This window comes from Chiloscyllium punctatum, chromosome 45, assembly GCF_047496795.1.
Source record: "Chiloscyllium punctatum isolate Juve2018m chromosome 45, sChiPun1.3, whole genome shotgun sequence".
NCBI lineage: Eukaryota > Metazoa > Chordata > Chondrichthyes > Orectolobiformes > Hemiscylliidae > Chiloscyllium > Chiloscyllium punctatum.
Genome location: NC_092783.1, coordinates 58,900,085 through 58,917,098, shown reverse-complemented (window position 1 = coordinate 58,917,098; position 17,014 = coordinate 58,900,085). Strand labels below are relative to the sequence as shown.

At 38.0% G+C, this 17,014-nt stretch overlaps 1 protein-coding gene across 1 annotated transcript in view; it reads left to right on the top strand.

Moving 5' to 3' along the window:
- Positions 1-16,435, top strand: part of cttnbp2nlb (CTTNBP2 N-terminal like b) — a 99,192-nt gene extending 82,757 nt beyond the window's left edge. Inside the window, exon 5 of the mRNA XM_072563879.1 lies at positions 2,982-16,435. Within this exon, the coding sequence (XP_072419980.1) occupies positions 2,982-4,709 (1,728 nt within the window). The 3' untranslated portion in view covers positions 4,710-16,435. The remainder of the gene's footprint in view (positions 1-2,981) is intronic.
- Positions 16,436-17,014: the final 579 nt, after the last annotated feature.

The following is a 17,014-nucleotide window of genomic DNA, read 5'->3' as shown; positions in this document are numbered from 1 at the left end:
CAGCAACACATTTTCAGCTCTGATCTCCAGCATCTGCAGTCCTCACTTTCTCCTTTTGGTTTTTATAGTCAATGATGTTATATACATAGTATTTTTATAGACAAGTTTATAATCTTCATTTGTTCATTACACGTAAACACATCATATCCACCACATCTAGACATGTTGTGACCATGTATACTGTTAAACAATCATGATTTTCTGAAAGGCAAGGGTGGGTTAAAAAGAGCTTGTGGAAAATTCAAATTGAGTTTTAAGAGCTTCCCCTGTCTGTTCCCTGACAAGGCAAGCAAAACTGAGGCCACAGTTATCCATAATGTGTTTTTTGTCCTTATCCACCCCATGTAGCCGACTCAATCAAACGGAGTTAAATCCTGTTTAAAACTTCAATTACGTCCTCCCTAAGCTTCTACTTCCTTGAATAGCTCTAATTCTTGGAGCATGACTTCACAACTACAAACCAATAAACTAGATGTCATTCTAGTGTGTTCTTCAGCATGATGTCCAGAGCCAACACATCCTTTACCAATATGAGGACTGAAGATGGGGCATAGTTTTTCATGGTGATACAGGTCATTCTGCTATAACATTACAATGTGTTCATCTGCGACCTTGCATTATAGAAAATTGTGCTGTGGAAAGCAGTTATAGAAAGTCACGCTGTAGAAGATCGCTAATAGAAAATCACTATACCTGTTCAGTAGAAAGTTCGCATTATCCAAAGAATGTTCACAATTCGTCAATCGAGTTATAGCCAATTTGCACTGACAAAACGCACATTATAGCAGAATGATCTATATGCCAAAACCTTATGATGGTCTTGATGGTCTTTGCAATTCAACCTAATGTTAGCTTATAAACTAAAACTCTTTGCTTTCCCTATAGCCAGCTTACACTGCTATGCACGTTGAGTCATCAGCACTCAGTCTTGTACTGTTGTAAAAGTGGCCTCTTCAGCTTGCCTAATTTTAATTGTGGCACCATTGGTGATTATCCTGAGCTCTGGAATTCCATCACAAAACCCCTTTACATCACTGTCTTCCTTTAAAACTATTTGTAATACTTCCCAAGATTTAATTCATCTGTCTTAATGCATGCTAATTACTTGATATCCAGTTCTATTTTATTTTGATCTTGTGAAGGGCCTACATCGAAAGCACTGTATAAATGAGTTGTTGCTGCAAGGAAAAGTGGAGAGAATAAATTGAAGAGGAAGATCCCTCTGATTCCACTTCCACATCTTTTAGGAGATGATTACATGGATGCTTGATGAGAAAAGCAGAGAGGAGCAAATAGCTTCAAAAAGCTGCACTTTTTTCTTAACAAGAAAAACCTATCCTGAAGTAGACATCATTGTCTACCTTTGACATTTCCTGTTTTTTTTTAAAAAATAAGTTAGCGGTTCCTAAAAGTCTATCCCTGAAGAAAACCTTTGCTCTGCAAAACCATTCTTTTAAATGTGCTGAATGTTATATGTATCTTTATTGCCATGCCACGAAGCTATGTGATGTAATTGTTTTGGATCCCAAACCAGTTACTACGCAACTAGCATTTCCAGGAGTCTGGGAATCTGCTATAGCACATGATTATTCATTGAATAAGGAGAGAAACGCCTCCTCACTAAAGCCTTTTGTGAATTGAGCTAATGTTGAGCCACCTGCTGGGGAGATACAGCACAAGATCAGTGTAGTGTTCCCTTTCCCTTTCAGTGGACGTGATGAAATTGTCCTGGTTCTCATTGGTGCTGAACCAATCCATTTATAGTACAAGTTAAATTTTATAGTCATTCCAAAATGTAAACATAATTTTAATAGTACTTATCCTGTACATTTGTGAATTTTGTTTCAAAACCGTTTATTAGAACGTGTGCCATTTCGGGGAGCAGTAAAAGGCAAAAGGAGAAATGTTTGGATTGCTAAAGAAAGAAACATAGGAAAGACCATAGTCCATACTTGCCAATGATATGATTAGCTTACAACTGAAAGCTATGCTTGCATTAGTCTGCCATGTGTCTGACTGTTGTGCTCCATGTAACAAGTGCCTTTTTTGCTTAATATATTATGTTCAACTTGAAATATGTTTAAAGCTTGTTTGAAGATTCTTCACCATTTCATTCTTTTTTTGGTTACTTATAATTTTTTTTTCCTTTATTCATTCACTGGATGAGAGCGTTAATGGCTAGGCAGCATTTATTGCCCATCCCTAATTGCCCAGGATCAACCACATTGCTGTGGGTCTGGAATCACATTTAGGCCAGACCAGATAAGATGGCAGTTTCCTTTCCTAAAAGACATTAGTGAATCCGGTTGGTTTTTCCATCAATCGACAACTGATTCATGGTCACCATTAGACTCTTAATTCCACATATTTATTGAATTCATGTTCCATCATCTGCCATGGCAGGATTCAAACCTGGGTCCCCAAAAGTTATCTGGGTCTCTGGATTAACAGCCCAGCGACTAATACGACAAGGCTATCGCCTGCCCCTTCAATTTAAGATCAAAACATCTAGCTCTGGTTTCAAATGTCAATTCATGGGCACAGCCATGAATGGTGCATCGTATATGAAACATCTTGGGGGAGAGAAAAGCATTTTCAAAAAGCTACATGTTTTTTTAATTTTAAAAAGCCCATACTACATTTTAATTAATGTTGTCCTAATCCTCTAACACAGCTGTCACTGCCTTCCTCCAGCTTCGTTTGTGGCAGCTGTCGATGCCTCAAGCTGCCTGTGAAATGGAGTCATTTGCAGATGAACAGAACGATACAGCTGTGGATTTTTTTTAAAACAGCAGCCTCGTGATAAGTAACAGAAAGGCTAGACTGCTTTGAACTCCATTCTTGGCAATGATGCAGGTCTTGTGCTTTCAATGCCAATTTAAACATGAAAGATGTTTTCATTTAGAAGAATACAGTTAAATGATTGGAGTATAATAATTTTATATTTTGTTCTTCTACTTCTCCACAATTTACCCTCACAGCTTGAATTTGAGAAGTCACAGGTGAAGAAGGTAGAAAAGGAACAGAAGAAGCTGTCTACACAGCTGGAGGAGGAACGAACAAGACACAAACAGTTAACCACTGTTTTGATGAAAGAATGCAAAAAAGCAACCAACAAGGCAGCAGAGGAAGTTCAGAAAACTGCAGAATTAAAACTGAAGCTAGAGAAAGAGATGGCCAAAAGCAGTGAACGAGAGGAAGAGTTGGCCGCCGAGAAACAGCGAGCCTTACAAAGGGAGGCCCAAATGGAGAAACAGCTTTCCGAGTTTGACACTGAGAAGGAGCAACTGCGGGCAAGGCTAAACCGGGAAGAAAACAGGGCGCGAGCCCTCAATGAGGAAGTGCAAAGTTTAAAGCGAGTTATTGAAGTGCTTAAAAATAAAACAGAAAGCTCCAACAAAATAGTAGCAAATGAACCAAAATCACCGGTAAACGTTCCATTAGAGGCTGGTGCTAAGAAAAGCAAGACTATATCCCCTTCTTGCCAGACTGATTGCAGTCATGTGAAAGTGCCTAATGGAAGTGATTTAAAAGAAAAACACTGCACATCATTGCCAGCTGCAGTTGTTCCGCAAGTAAATGGACATTGCGCAGCATTTATGGTTAATGATGGGGATGACCAGTCAACTGACGGCAATAGTGTAGATATTCTTTTCTCCGCCGAAAGTAAAGTACCTTCTCCATCTCCAGGGAACATAGTTGAAAATGGAAGTGGTAATGTGGCTTCTTGTGCTGTACCACATTTCCCAGGTGGAACCTCACTTTCTCCAAGCAACACTGTGAACTCTTCAGCTGCTTCCTCAGTATCATCATCCCCATGTTCATCACCTGTGTTGACAAAGCGACTCACTAGTTCAACAAGCCCCAGTGCCAGCTTCCAGTCATCCTACCAAGCTGGGCTGAATCAAAGGTTTCATGCAGCTCGATTTAAATTCCAAGCTCAAGCAGAGCAAGATCAACAGACTGGCGCCTTACAAAGTCCTCCTCCAAGGGATCTGTCACCCACTACCTCAGATAGTTCAGCCGCCAAACAGTTGGCTCGAAATACTGTGACCCAAGTTCTTTCTAGGTTCACAAGCCAGCCAGGAACTCTGAAAACTGCAAACAATTCCCCCTTTGGTACTGACTATCGACAGCTGGGTAGTTCAGCAAAAACACCAACTGGTGATGCCAATCATTCACCAACTTCCAGTAAAGTCTCAAGTCCACAATGTCCAATGACTCCTGGGATAAAATCACCAACGGTATCTAGAGTGGACAGAGGAAATCCTCCACCAATTCCTCCTAAGAAGCCTGGCCTTGCACAATCACCTGCATCACCTCATCCGCTGGGTAAAGCAGCTACAGATAGTGGACCTTCTCAGATTGGGCTTTCTGCTAAAAACGAATCAAGTGTTTCCAATTCTGTTCAACCTCAACGATTCTTTAATTGGCGTGAAACAGGGATCCATGAGGAAGCTTCATCAAAGTGTTCCTTGGAACGAGGAACAACGATGGGCTCTGAGGAAGGGACTGAGGGTGGAATTCATGTTGCACAAGTGGGAACATCATCTACTGAATCAAATCCTGCAGCATCCATGAAACTTTCAGCAGTCCCCATGGATGTTTGTGGTGCCACAGTGGACTTACCAAACATCTGTGGCATGAACAACAGTTTGATTACACCAACCAGTAAAGAGATTGATATACTTCTGCCAACTAGTAGTTAAACTGTCTAGAAATGAAATGTGAGTCATGCTTTTCTTTCTGATTCAGATGTGAAGTTTCTCAATTGCATCACAGTTTATTATTTATTTATAGGGCATTCTGTACTTGTACAATATCCAATTTGCTACATATTATTTTGTTAACTTCAGAATTTTCTAATTTTACATTCTTACCGGTGTTTCTCTTTATATTAACGTGTATTTGATATATAGCTATTTAATAGTAATGTCAAGGCCCCTGATTATAGATTATGTGGAAAGAATTAACAGAACGTGCACACTTTTTTTTAAAAAAAGAAAAATCCTGAAATCTCAAGTAGTTATATGCTTATTCAGTCAAAATTAATTCTCCCAAACAATTAGGAATTCCAAATGTGATCAAAAAAATTAAGTGAATTATCCATCCAGCACAAACCAGTGACTATAGCTGGATGGCATGGTGGCTCATTGGTGAACACTGCTGCCTCTCAGCTCCAGGGGTCTGGGTTCAATTGGGCAACTATCTTTGTTGAATTTGCACATTGTCCCCGTGTCTGCGTAGGTTTCCTCCAGATGCTCTGGGTTCCTCCCACAGTCCAAAGATGTGCAGGCTAGATGGATTGACAGGGAAGTGTAAGGTTACCGGGATGAGCTTGGGGGTGGATCTGGGTGGGATGCTCTTCAGAGAGTTGGTATGGACTCTGGTTGAATGGCCTGCTTCCACACTGGAGGGATTCTATGATTCTAACTATTCTTATTTGTTTCCACAATCTGTCACATATAATTGTGCTTATATATTTGGAAAAGCTAGCACAAAATGAGAAAGATAATGCATTAGGTAAAAAGAAATTAGCAAACCTCTTTAGATGCAATTCTGAGGTCAATTTGAGTTCTATGGAAATGTCATTCTCGATTTTAAAAAGTTAAACTTTCTCTCCACAGATGCTGCCTGGCCTACTGAGTTCCTGCAGCATTGTGTTTCACTTTCGAGCATCTGCAGTATTTTGCTTTTTATTGTAGTGAATATTTGCTGTGCTGAGCAGTATCTCAATGGTGATGTTTATAACTGGTCACTGAAACAGTATTTTAAAGACTGCTTTGATTGTTGTGATGGGAAGTTGAGAGGAGGGATCCGTATAGAATCCCTAGTGTGGAAGCAGGCCATTCAGCCCATCATGTCAACACAGACCCTCTGAAGAGCATCCCACCCACCTCCCCTATCCCTGTAATGCTGCATTTTCCACAACTAATCCACCTAACCTACACATCCTTGGACTATGGAAGGAAGCCAGAGCTCCTTGGGGAAACACACACACGTGGGGAGAATGTACAAATTTCACTCAGGGGGTCGCCATGAAGGACACAGGATTTGTTTTCTGTGACATGACTGTAAAATGGATGAACCACTCAACTTGTATTGCAATAGTGATTTTGAAAATAAATATTCTGGTAGTAGTTAAGGAACTTGTTTTAAACTTAGGAAGCATTCCAGGTCTTTAGGTGTGATGTGATACATTCACAGGAAGGCCCAACGTAATTTTTATTTTAAACTACATTATCTATGTTATTATCTAAGATACCCAAGGGGATGTTTCTAAAGGGTTAATGGTGAAGTGTGTTGTTTTTACATCTGGGATTCAAACGGAGTAATTTGTACTCTGGTTTACAACTTTAGACACTGCATTCCTTAATTGCCAAATGTCGTCGTTGTGGTTTACGATGATGTAATTAATATTTAAAGCATAAGAGCATATGCAAACTGTTCTTTAACTTGTAAGTAACAAAATTTTGTTCTCACCACAAGACAACACATTACATTCAGTTAAATTTCTGACTATATCTAGTGGCAATTTTTTGCCATGCATATGTTGAGCAGTCGTATATAGCAACAACAGATATAAAACTGTCAGGAGCTTGTTCAAATTAAATCACCTTTTAACAAAACTAAATGAGGCAAGAACATGACGGTGAGCTAATGAGTTCAAAATATGTACACTAGCATATCGTATGCAATATATAAAAAGATGTAATGTCTATCTGTATCAGTTGATAAAATTCATTTAATAAGATTCTTTAGAGTTTTCCGGAAAACCCCTTCCGCCATCCCACCATCAAAACTTTGTAAATGTATCTGCTTGGGTGTTCAGGTGTCATGGTTTTTCTATTGGCCAAAGGCTAGGAGAGCTTGTTGCTAGATATCTAATACTTTCTAATTGCCTAAAGTAAGATTTCATAAATGTCCCAGGGTATCTTTGGATTAAGAAAATTACTTTGTTCACCCCTTGACGGAAAGTAATTAATCGATGATCATATTTGAAATTAGCATAGGTAAACCAAAATCTAAGTAATTTCAGTGAAATACTACATAATTTTAACTTAATAAATAGCACATTTCAGTTTGTGTATTAATAATTTTGCTTTAGATTTCATTCAATAATTTTATAGACTCCAGCAAAAAAGTTGATTTTTTTTGTACCAGATCTCCATTGCAATATCATCTTCCCCAGTTTTGCCAAACTCTAAGCTGTGGAGCTGCATGAATTACATTATGTAATTCAGAGTGGAAAAACTTGGTACAAGTATTAAACTGGAAAATAAATTGTACATTTTCTTGCATCTTGTGCGTTGTCGACTTTTGGAGGAATTGAGTTTCCTTCAAGAACATTGAAGTCTTGAGGTAAATATAACAGCCATTTTAACACTGCAACAGTTGGGTAAATGCTCTGTTGTTTTATTTTGCTAAAGGAGGAATATGAGTTATGGGGATCTCCTTGCTTTTCAAATTCACCGTCCTTGGTATACATTTGAAGTGGCAACTCTGGCCTTTGGTTTACTGCCTCATGCAATGGGATTGCACATTTGACCGTAAACTACTCCCTCAGTACTATACTAAGTTTCAGACTGAACTAATTACATCAGCCCTTGGTGTGATTCACAAACCCACAGCCTAACTGCCATCAGAACCAATACAACATACTAACTCTAAAATGGATTCTTCTTGGCAGTATGATGTTTGGTAGATAAGTTGGGGACAAAGCTAAACCAGGCCAAAGGACTACTTTTTATAAGTAACTTGACGAGTAGACTTCTGGACTTGCCAGTTCTGCCATTATATCTTTCCTTTCTGTGCCCCTTTAATTGAATGTGCCACATGAACAATGTCCTCTCGTAACATACAATTAGCTGTGCCTGGAATGTAGTTCTTGTCATGGTGTATGTAAACAATCAGGCCCAGACAAGTTCACAACTCCAAGTCCAGGTGCAATTCGCAATCATTATAAGTAAGCAGTATGGCAAATTTCTCATTACTCAACTGAAAAATGGACATCTCGAGTAACGACATTTACTCTGTTTTACTTAATGTCCTTATTTTAAAACCACAGTAAAATTTAAAAGTTTTTGAAGGATAATTAAGTATTTAACATAATATGCACTTTTCCTCCCTCCCAAAAAGCACTTCATGGGTGTGCATTTTACTCAAAGATTTATGGGGATTTTTGTAGTGAGTGGCCACATTAAGCTTTGGTTGTTTAAATATTGCATGCCTAGCGTATTTAGATAAAGACAAGAATGTTCTCTTCACAAGGTCTGATCCAGTCAATAAAATCATGAATTATTTGTCACTCTCATTTACCTATAGTTCGCTTTCTTTAAAAGGTGGGAAAGGAGAAGCTGTTGCTTTGTTGAGGGGAGATTTGAGTTTATTCTGTCCCATTTAAAATAACTCCTCTTTATGAAACAGAACTTTGATTTTCTTTCTATCTATACTCTTGGCAAATTCAAAAAGATAGAAAAACCTTGTTATTATTTACTGTTTTCTTAGTTGTAAATCCTGACCCAAAAAGAGATGATACATAATTCCAATAGAACCATTCTTCATTGCTTAATCTTCCTTCTATGTCCACATGTTTATTTTATTTCACATTTCTTTAAATGCTCAATGTTAAGGAGCCATAAAGCATATGAGCTTGACCCTCCTAGGAGACACCCTCAGCTGTTTGCAAAAGAAAACTGTAAAATGGGACTTGTAGGCAGCAAAATTGGCCAAACTTTCAATGGATTGAATCCAAGAAATGGATAGCAACCTGTGCTTATCTGCCACTGTTTGGCTGTGCAACATTGGATGGGGTGACTGGAATGTTAAAGTAACATCTTCCTTAGAAAACAATGGTCTGTTCTGGAAAAAGTTGCTGATCTTTTTATTTATCTTTTTGAATTAGACTGCTCTGAATATTAGCAAAACTGGCATATTACTACTACAGTCATGAACTTGACTTATGAGGTGTGATTGAGGCAGAACTGGTGGGATTTCTGCTGGGTCATATCATCCCTCCTTCTGACAACTTAATTCCTCAACATTGATAAGAGGCAGAAGTGGATGAACTATATACCATTTCACATTCCACACACCTGTCAGTCCTACTCAGATTTTATAACTAGCATATCATCTCAAGTCTCACATTCCCATTTTTAAAATATATTTTTGGTAAGATAGAGGCCATTAGCCATAAATTCCATACTGGCTTTCAGTGGAGCAATCCAGCTGGTCTCAGTCACCTGATTTGATTCCCATGGTCCTCTGAATTCATTTAGTTCAAATACCTGTCCATTTTTTTCTTTAGGAATCATTAATTTCTGCTTTTATTACCATCATGAGACCATAAGAAATAGGAGCAGAAGATAACCCATTCAGCCCTTCAAGCCTGCACTGCCATTCAATAGGATAGTGGCTGATCTGATGTTCCTCAAACCATTTCTCGCCCTTTCCCTGTAACCCTTGATTCCCCTATTGATCAAGAATCTTATTTCAGTCCTAAATATTCTCAAGGACTCTGCCCTACAGTTCTCTGTGGCAAGGAGTTCCAAAGATACTCAACCCTCGGGAGAAATTCCACCCCATCTCAGTTTTAAACGGACACCGCTTTGTTTTGAGACTGTCCTTTTGTCCCAGACCTTCCCACGAGAGGAAACATCCTCTCAGCATTAACCCTGTCAAGCCCCTTAAGAATTCCATGTGAGATCCCCCCCCTCGCCAGTAGTAAATTCCAAGTCATTACCACTTTAGCTCTATTAGAAATTTGCTCCTCACACTCCCTCTACATCTCTCCAAAACCTTAAATCTGTGTCACTTTGTATTATTTTTTCAAGTTTCCTCTTTGTTGAAAGCGGTTTCAATCTAACTTTAACTAAAGTCTCACATCCCTGTAAACCTGGCAAATCTCCCCTGCATCCTCTTGAGGATGGTCACTTCCTTCCTAAACTATGGTGACCAGAGCCGGTAAGTTAAGATGCTAGTTTCTGGGATGTGTTGACAGATTTGGATACTCCCCATCCACCTAGAGAGGGGCAAAAACATAATTTTAGTACCATGTCCTGTGGACTGTTCATTAAGAAACTGTCATCATCAGTCATTAGGAATCTTGTGACTTCAGTTGCAGTGAGTGATGTTTAACCAGGTCATTCACCTATGCAACTGCAAAACTGCCATTTGTAAGTTGCACATATATCAATTTTAATGGAAAATGGTCCATCCAGTCCATAACGAGTGATAATTCAGGTCATAATATAATTGTTGCTTGATACATGTTCTACTTTAAAAACATTTTATAGAAGAATTGTATGAGTTTTGTTTTTGAGATATTTATTTCACCCAAAGCTTTTTGGTTATCTGACATTAATGATGCAGGTGAAATCAAAGATACAGTAGCACTGACGTGTCTCAAGGGTCCTTAAATATCACAAATTACACAGTACAGAAGAGACACTTAGGTCCATCGAGTCTACCACCAAAAATACACTAAATCTAGATTAGTTTCACTTTTTACCTTGACTGATCCTGAATGTTGTCTTAAGTACACTCTTAACCTATCCTGTATTTTCAGGAATCTGTGGACAAGCATTTTACTCTGTTCCTCCAAGTGTTCTTCTGTTCTGCCATTCAATGAATTGCAGCTAAAGTTGATCAGTGGCTCCCACAACCATTCTTTAATATAATTACCAAAGTCTTAAGTGTGTTTGAAACATTAGTGTAGAAAATAGGAATAGGCCATCAACCCTTCGAGCCTGCTTCACTACTCAGCACAATCATGACTGCTCCTACTTTCTCCCATATCTTTTGATCCCTTTACCCTAAGAACAGTATCTAACTCTTTTTAAAACCTTCACAGTTTTGGTCTCACTGCTTGCTGTGGTAGAGAATTCCACAGGCTCACCACTTTCTGGGTGAAGAAATTCTTCTTTGCAGTCCTAAATGGCCCATCCCACATCCTTAAACTGACCTAGCAAGTAAGTTGCAAATTAAGCTGTGGCAGTTGTTCAATAAACAATATTTAATGCAGATGAACGGTGTTTCACCCACTGGTCAGAGTGCCTAGCAAGCATCCCATCTACGTAAGCAGTCTGTGGCTGGCTTTCCTTGATAACCTGAAATGCCTCCACCCCGAACCACTGTGTGCTTGTTGAATACCAGCAACAGTGAGAACTGACCTTTTAGTTGATATTAATCGCCCACTCAATGACCTCAGTTGACAGCAGGGTGGGAAGGCAGAGGGTCCCCATCTACCCTCCCTCCAAACTCACCTCATGTGTGTGAATTAAATACTGTTCATTGGGTGAACAGGTTTGGATTGAAGAGCCAACATCGGACTAATCTCAGTCGAAATGATGACAAGGTAGGATGAATTTTAAGTGAGAAACTGAAGGAAAGTCTCCATGTTGTAAATAACAAAGCCCACACTGATAGATAAATCTTGTGTAACAATTTCTAGTTGATGGGAGCATTAATCAGAAGCTGATTATGTAGAGAATGTGATCCTTATAATACACCATTTTTATAAATATTTTTATTGAAAAGCTTTTTTAAATCTTTTACAAAACGTTTATATATAAAGGAAAAAAAACCATCAAAACAGGAAAAAAAAAACTACAAAGAAGACCATAACATAGTACCATTGTTACTAAATAACCCACTATTCTACCAAAACAAACCTATCAACTTAACTAAAACTGAACTACAAACATATTAAATAAATACTTGCTTAAATTACATTCAAGTTACTTAAATTAGATAATGTCTTACTACTTTATTCTGTCTTACTCCTCACACCTCCACTGAGGCTCCCATCCCTGGTAGTACCCCCTACAGTACCCATATTCTTTTCCTTCCAGTCTCCTCCTCCCAGTGCCCCACAGGCGCCCATAAAGATTCCCACGGCTATACCATGACCCTGACTAATATCACTGACAAGTCAGCGTCAATATAATTTAAAAAGGGCCATCATGTCCTATAAAACTGTTCCATTTTGTGCTGCACCAAATTTGTGAGGTAATCTTGGGGGAGATGCTCCACAACTAGCTTACGCCACCCCATAAGATCTGGTGGTTTTTCTGACATCCAATTTAGTAAAATGTTCTTCCTTGCGCAATGGGCAAGGATATTACACAGTTTCTTCCCGTTTACCCCCAGAGAGGGATAGTTTGGCAGCCCCAAAAGAAGAATTACTGGATCCATGTTAATTTCAGTCCCCAGAATGTCCTTTAACTCCTTCACTATAAGACTCCAATATCTTAGGATCTTGCAACATGACCAATAACAATGTGTGAGAGTACCTATATTAATTTTACATTTGGGGCAGTCTGGTGACACTCCTCTCTTAAACTTAACTGGCCTTTCTGCTGCCATATGAGCCCTGTGTAAGATCTTTAATTGCATGTAGCCTGTGGTCTGTTTACATACTGAAATTTTTCCTTACATTCCCCCAGATATCTTTCCATATCTCTGGTGAAATGTCCTGTCCTAACTCTCGGTTCCACATCTTAGAGTCCTTCCATATCCCCCAGAGCACGGCCTTTCTGTAAATGATATAAAGTGCAAAGTGAAAGAGTACCCGTACACTGGAGTACCCTTGTCTCAGCATCTGATTTATAACATTGGGCCAGGAGTGTGATCTTCCTCTGTATATAGTCCCTTAGCTGGAAGTATCAGTAAAGGTCCTTATTGGATAATCTATATTTCTGACTTAACTGATTGAATTACATCAGGACCTCTCCCTCAAACAAATCTCCCAAACAGTGTTCCTTTGTTCTCCCATGTCTTAAAGCTAGAGATAATACACCTTACGTAAAGTTAATATTTATAATAGACTAACAATGAGTTGCAGCCAAACAATTCAGTTGATCACTTCACTTCTCATTGAAAACTGCTGGAGTACAAATTTTGCGAAAATACATGACAGAAAAGTATTTAATTGCTGCCTTAATTATACCAAATTACATTTGGTATAAATCTAAGTTTGTCTTAGAAAATATTTTCAGGGTTGTCACTGTTCTGCAAGTGAAAGAATGGTGATTTTGGTGTAGAATCAGAAGAAATAGAGCATCACTATAGGAATATTCTATTTTTGACAGCAGATTTTGCCAGGCAATGTTTGCAACTAAATAATCTGATTCTTTGTAATGATTGATAGATGTTTTTCATAACAGTGCAATAGACCCTACACAGAGCAATTTTACAATGTGCACATTCGGTATAAAATCAGAATAACTCACTGCCGTGCCTTTTCACAATTTTTCTTCAATTGAAAGAAATATGTTTTGATACAAGAGTTGTCCAAGTCTACATTGAATCTGAAATTGAGTCTTGAGCCACTTCTCAAGTGATCAGTACTGGTGTTCAAACAGGTGAAGTTGGTCCAGTCATTTTCCGCTGTTTTTAATTGTATTGAATGTGGATGGCAAAATTAACACACTCAATAAGTGTGTCAATACATCTAGCAAAGGACTGCAAATATTGCATCAGCAATTTTCAAATTTAAGGTGGTTCTAACCATAGATTTACAAATGTATTGTGGACTCAGAGCCACTGAAATTCTGAAGAAGTCATTTCATAGGAGCAATTGATATCGAACATGAATTACAGCTCTTGAATTTGCAGCAATGGAGTTTTAAAAAATAAAATAAATCGTACTACGATAGTAACCTTTCACAAATTACTAAGAACAAATCAAATCTGGCTTAACAATCACCGGTTTTGCAGGAAATACTATTTGCTGTGTTCTACTGAAATAATTGAGAAAATCAACATAAGATAGGGTAAATAGGCACGTTCTTTTCCTGAGGGTGGGGAAGTCCAAAACTAGAGGGCATAGTTTAAGGTGAGAGGATAAAAATTTTAAAAGGACCTTTTAAAAGGGGCAACTTTTTCATGGAGAGGGTGGTGCATGTATGGAATGAGTTGTCAGAGGAGGTGGTGGAGGTTGGTACAATTCCAACATTTTTAAAAGACATCTGGATGAGTACATGAATAGTTAGGGTTTAGAGGGATATGGCCAAATGTTGGCAAATGGGACCGAATTAATCTAGGATATCTGGTCAGCATGGACGAGTTGGATGAAAGGGTTTGTTTCTGTGCTGTAATTCTCTGACTCTATTTGGACAAACTTGAGGTGTATGAAACTTCAACATTACTACTTCCAGCCACCACCCTGGCACTTAGTTACTTCAGGCCATAAGGTTATTCCTTAGATGGTCTTACTGAGATTTGCCAAGAAAATGCCTCTCACTAAATTCTTTAGCAAACCAACATGAACCCTAGTATAAAATGTTTTTAAAATTGATTTCCTGTTTTACATATGGACTGTTCATCTGGACTAATATTTGGTAAAATTACTGAGTTTGGAAATATGCATTTTCTACATTCGTGTGTGTGCATTTATCACATTTAATATCAACACACTTGTAGGTATTCAGCAGTAAATAATGAAATATTTAGATAAAGATATAAATGGCTGACAGACATGCAGCATCAAGGTCAAAAAGCGTGGTGCTGGAAAAGCACGGCCGGTCAGACAGCATCAGAGGAGCAAGCAAATCGATGTTTTGAACATAAGCTCTTCATCAGGAATGAGTATGCTCAAAATGTCAACTCGCCTCCTCATCCAATGCTGCCTGACCGGCTGTGCTTTTCCAGCACTGTGCTTTTTGACCCTGATCTCCAGCATCTTCAGTCCTCGTTTTCTCCCTGACGTGCAGCATGTCCAACGTGGACCATCTGAAGGGGAGAGTAAATAATTCCAGATGAGTTTTCAGAATGTCTATCTTCTATCCATTCTATAATAGCTTGTATTTCTTTTTCTTCTAGGATATATTTAGGGATAGAAGTAGGTATTTAAGCAATGTATATACCTCTTTGCAATACAAATGATTATCAATAACTATCCTTTTGGGGTATCAAGACTGGTTTTATATTGTGGCTTTTCTTTTCCGTTGATTTTTATTCACTATACCACATGAATCTATCACCAGCAAAAATTATCCTGATCACAACTTCAGCTGACCTGTATATACTTGCACATGGGCATTAGTACTAAGACAAACAGTAAACTGCAAAATAGAATGTTACATGAAAAGTATCAGATGCATTTATTTATTACAAACTGCCTACTGTAGCTTCTGAGGCTTTGGCAAAGCTAAATTTGAAAAATTCTATCAACTTAGATCAAACTATCTTTGTAGGGTGTGTCTTTAATTCGCTGGTGTTTGTTTACTAAATAAATTAAGATGTTATAGTCATAGTTTTTAGCCAATTCAGAAAATAAATTTTTGAGGCACTTGCAATTTTGTCATGTGATTATTTGGATTGCAATTTTTCAAATTGTAAGTAGTGCTAATACTAAAGAGTAGTTGCTATGAAAGTTGAGTCTTACCATGAATAGTTACTGATACCTGAAAATAGGAAGCAGTATTCTAAAATTCAGCAACATTGCCAATTCATATTACTTGTGAATCACCATCAAAACAGGGCACTTTTGTCCTGATTTGTGTGTTGAAAAAACCTAAATAGCATATTTCTGGTATGCTTTGTCTACAAATTTCATGAAGCAAAGAGTGGCTATGCCATTGGAGTCTATGCCTGATCTTTGACATGCACTGACTTAGCTGCTTGATATTGGGGTACAAGAGTAGCTTCAGTTTCCTCAGGGAGGGTTTACCAATCGGGTATCCCACTCCTGTACAATCCCTCATAGATGTAAGTGTGCATGCTCGCCTGGATTGTATTTGGTCTGAAACAGAATAGTTTAGTAGTGTGTCCAGGTTCAGATGTAAAAAGTGATTGTTTGAATGACATGAGGGTCAATCAAACCTTAATACAATGAGAAATTAATACTTCCTCTCTTGAAAATCTTGTAGGTCGGGGTGATGTGAAACAAGAAACTTGTCTGTCTGTCAGTAATGACAAATCAATGTGTAGACTGCATTTGATGTAAATTATTAGTACTTCCTTATTGTTATTTTGAAATACCTTGTCTTTTAACTTAGTTCCCAGTTTCATTGTATTACTAACTCAATGCAACACTCTTGAATTGTGCTTCCACCTTACAGCATAACTGATTGCACCAATTGATATTCTTGTAAAAAAAATTGCATTACAATATATTTTTAATAATTTATAAACTATAAAACTTTCATACAGTGGAGTCAGTATTTTTTCAGACCTTTTATGCACTCTACAACTGAAAATGCTTGTAATTGAGTGATTCCTTTTTGTTTTACTTCATTAACAAACTTCTTAAATTCAAAACTGCTGTCCCTCATAGAATTTTGTTCATGCTCATGAGAAACTATAACTAATTCAAAATGCAACTTGTAAGTGCCTTTTGAATCTGCATGCTGTTTTAAAAAAAAATTTTAAATTGTAGAAAGTGCATTTCTTCTCATATGATGGTAATTGCCATTAATCAATAAAATCTAAATTCTTACCAAGAAATCTTGTTGTGTTTATGTCTTGGTGTCAAATTTTAAAATAGTGTTTATAAATGAGGATGTAAAAGCCACTTCCAAGCCTATTAAGATTAATTGGCAATCCACTTCTTCACCATCAACTCTTCCATCACCAGAGTATCCACAATGTGTGTATTGATTCCTCTGACATGATCCAAATGCAGCTGATACACCGTCAGGTTTGTAGTCATAGAGGGTGTAGCTGTGATGACTAGGACCAGTGTAGGAAGATGATTTGCAACATTTGGTGAGGTGGCATAGAATTGGAATAACCTGTTGTTTCATGGCTTGAACTCTGATGTTTACTAAAATGTTCTTCCTATTTTGTTTTTGTTTCCCGTGTCTTATATTGCCAATGTACTTTTGTCTGTTAAGGCGCACAAGCATTTTGTTGGACACAGTTTAGCTGTCCACACCTTTACAGGGATCAAGTTAATCGTTCTTAGATTCATCATGAGAGCTCCTTAATTCTGAGTATTGAGGAATTGGTGAACTGAAAGGATAACGCTATTTTTAAAAAAGCACGCAAAAACTGTAGATGCTGGAAATAC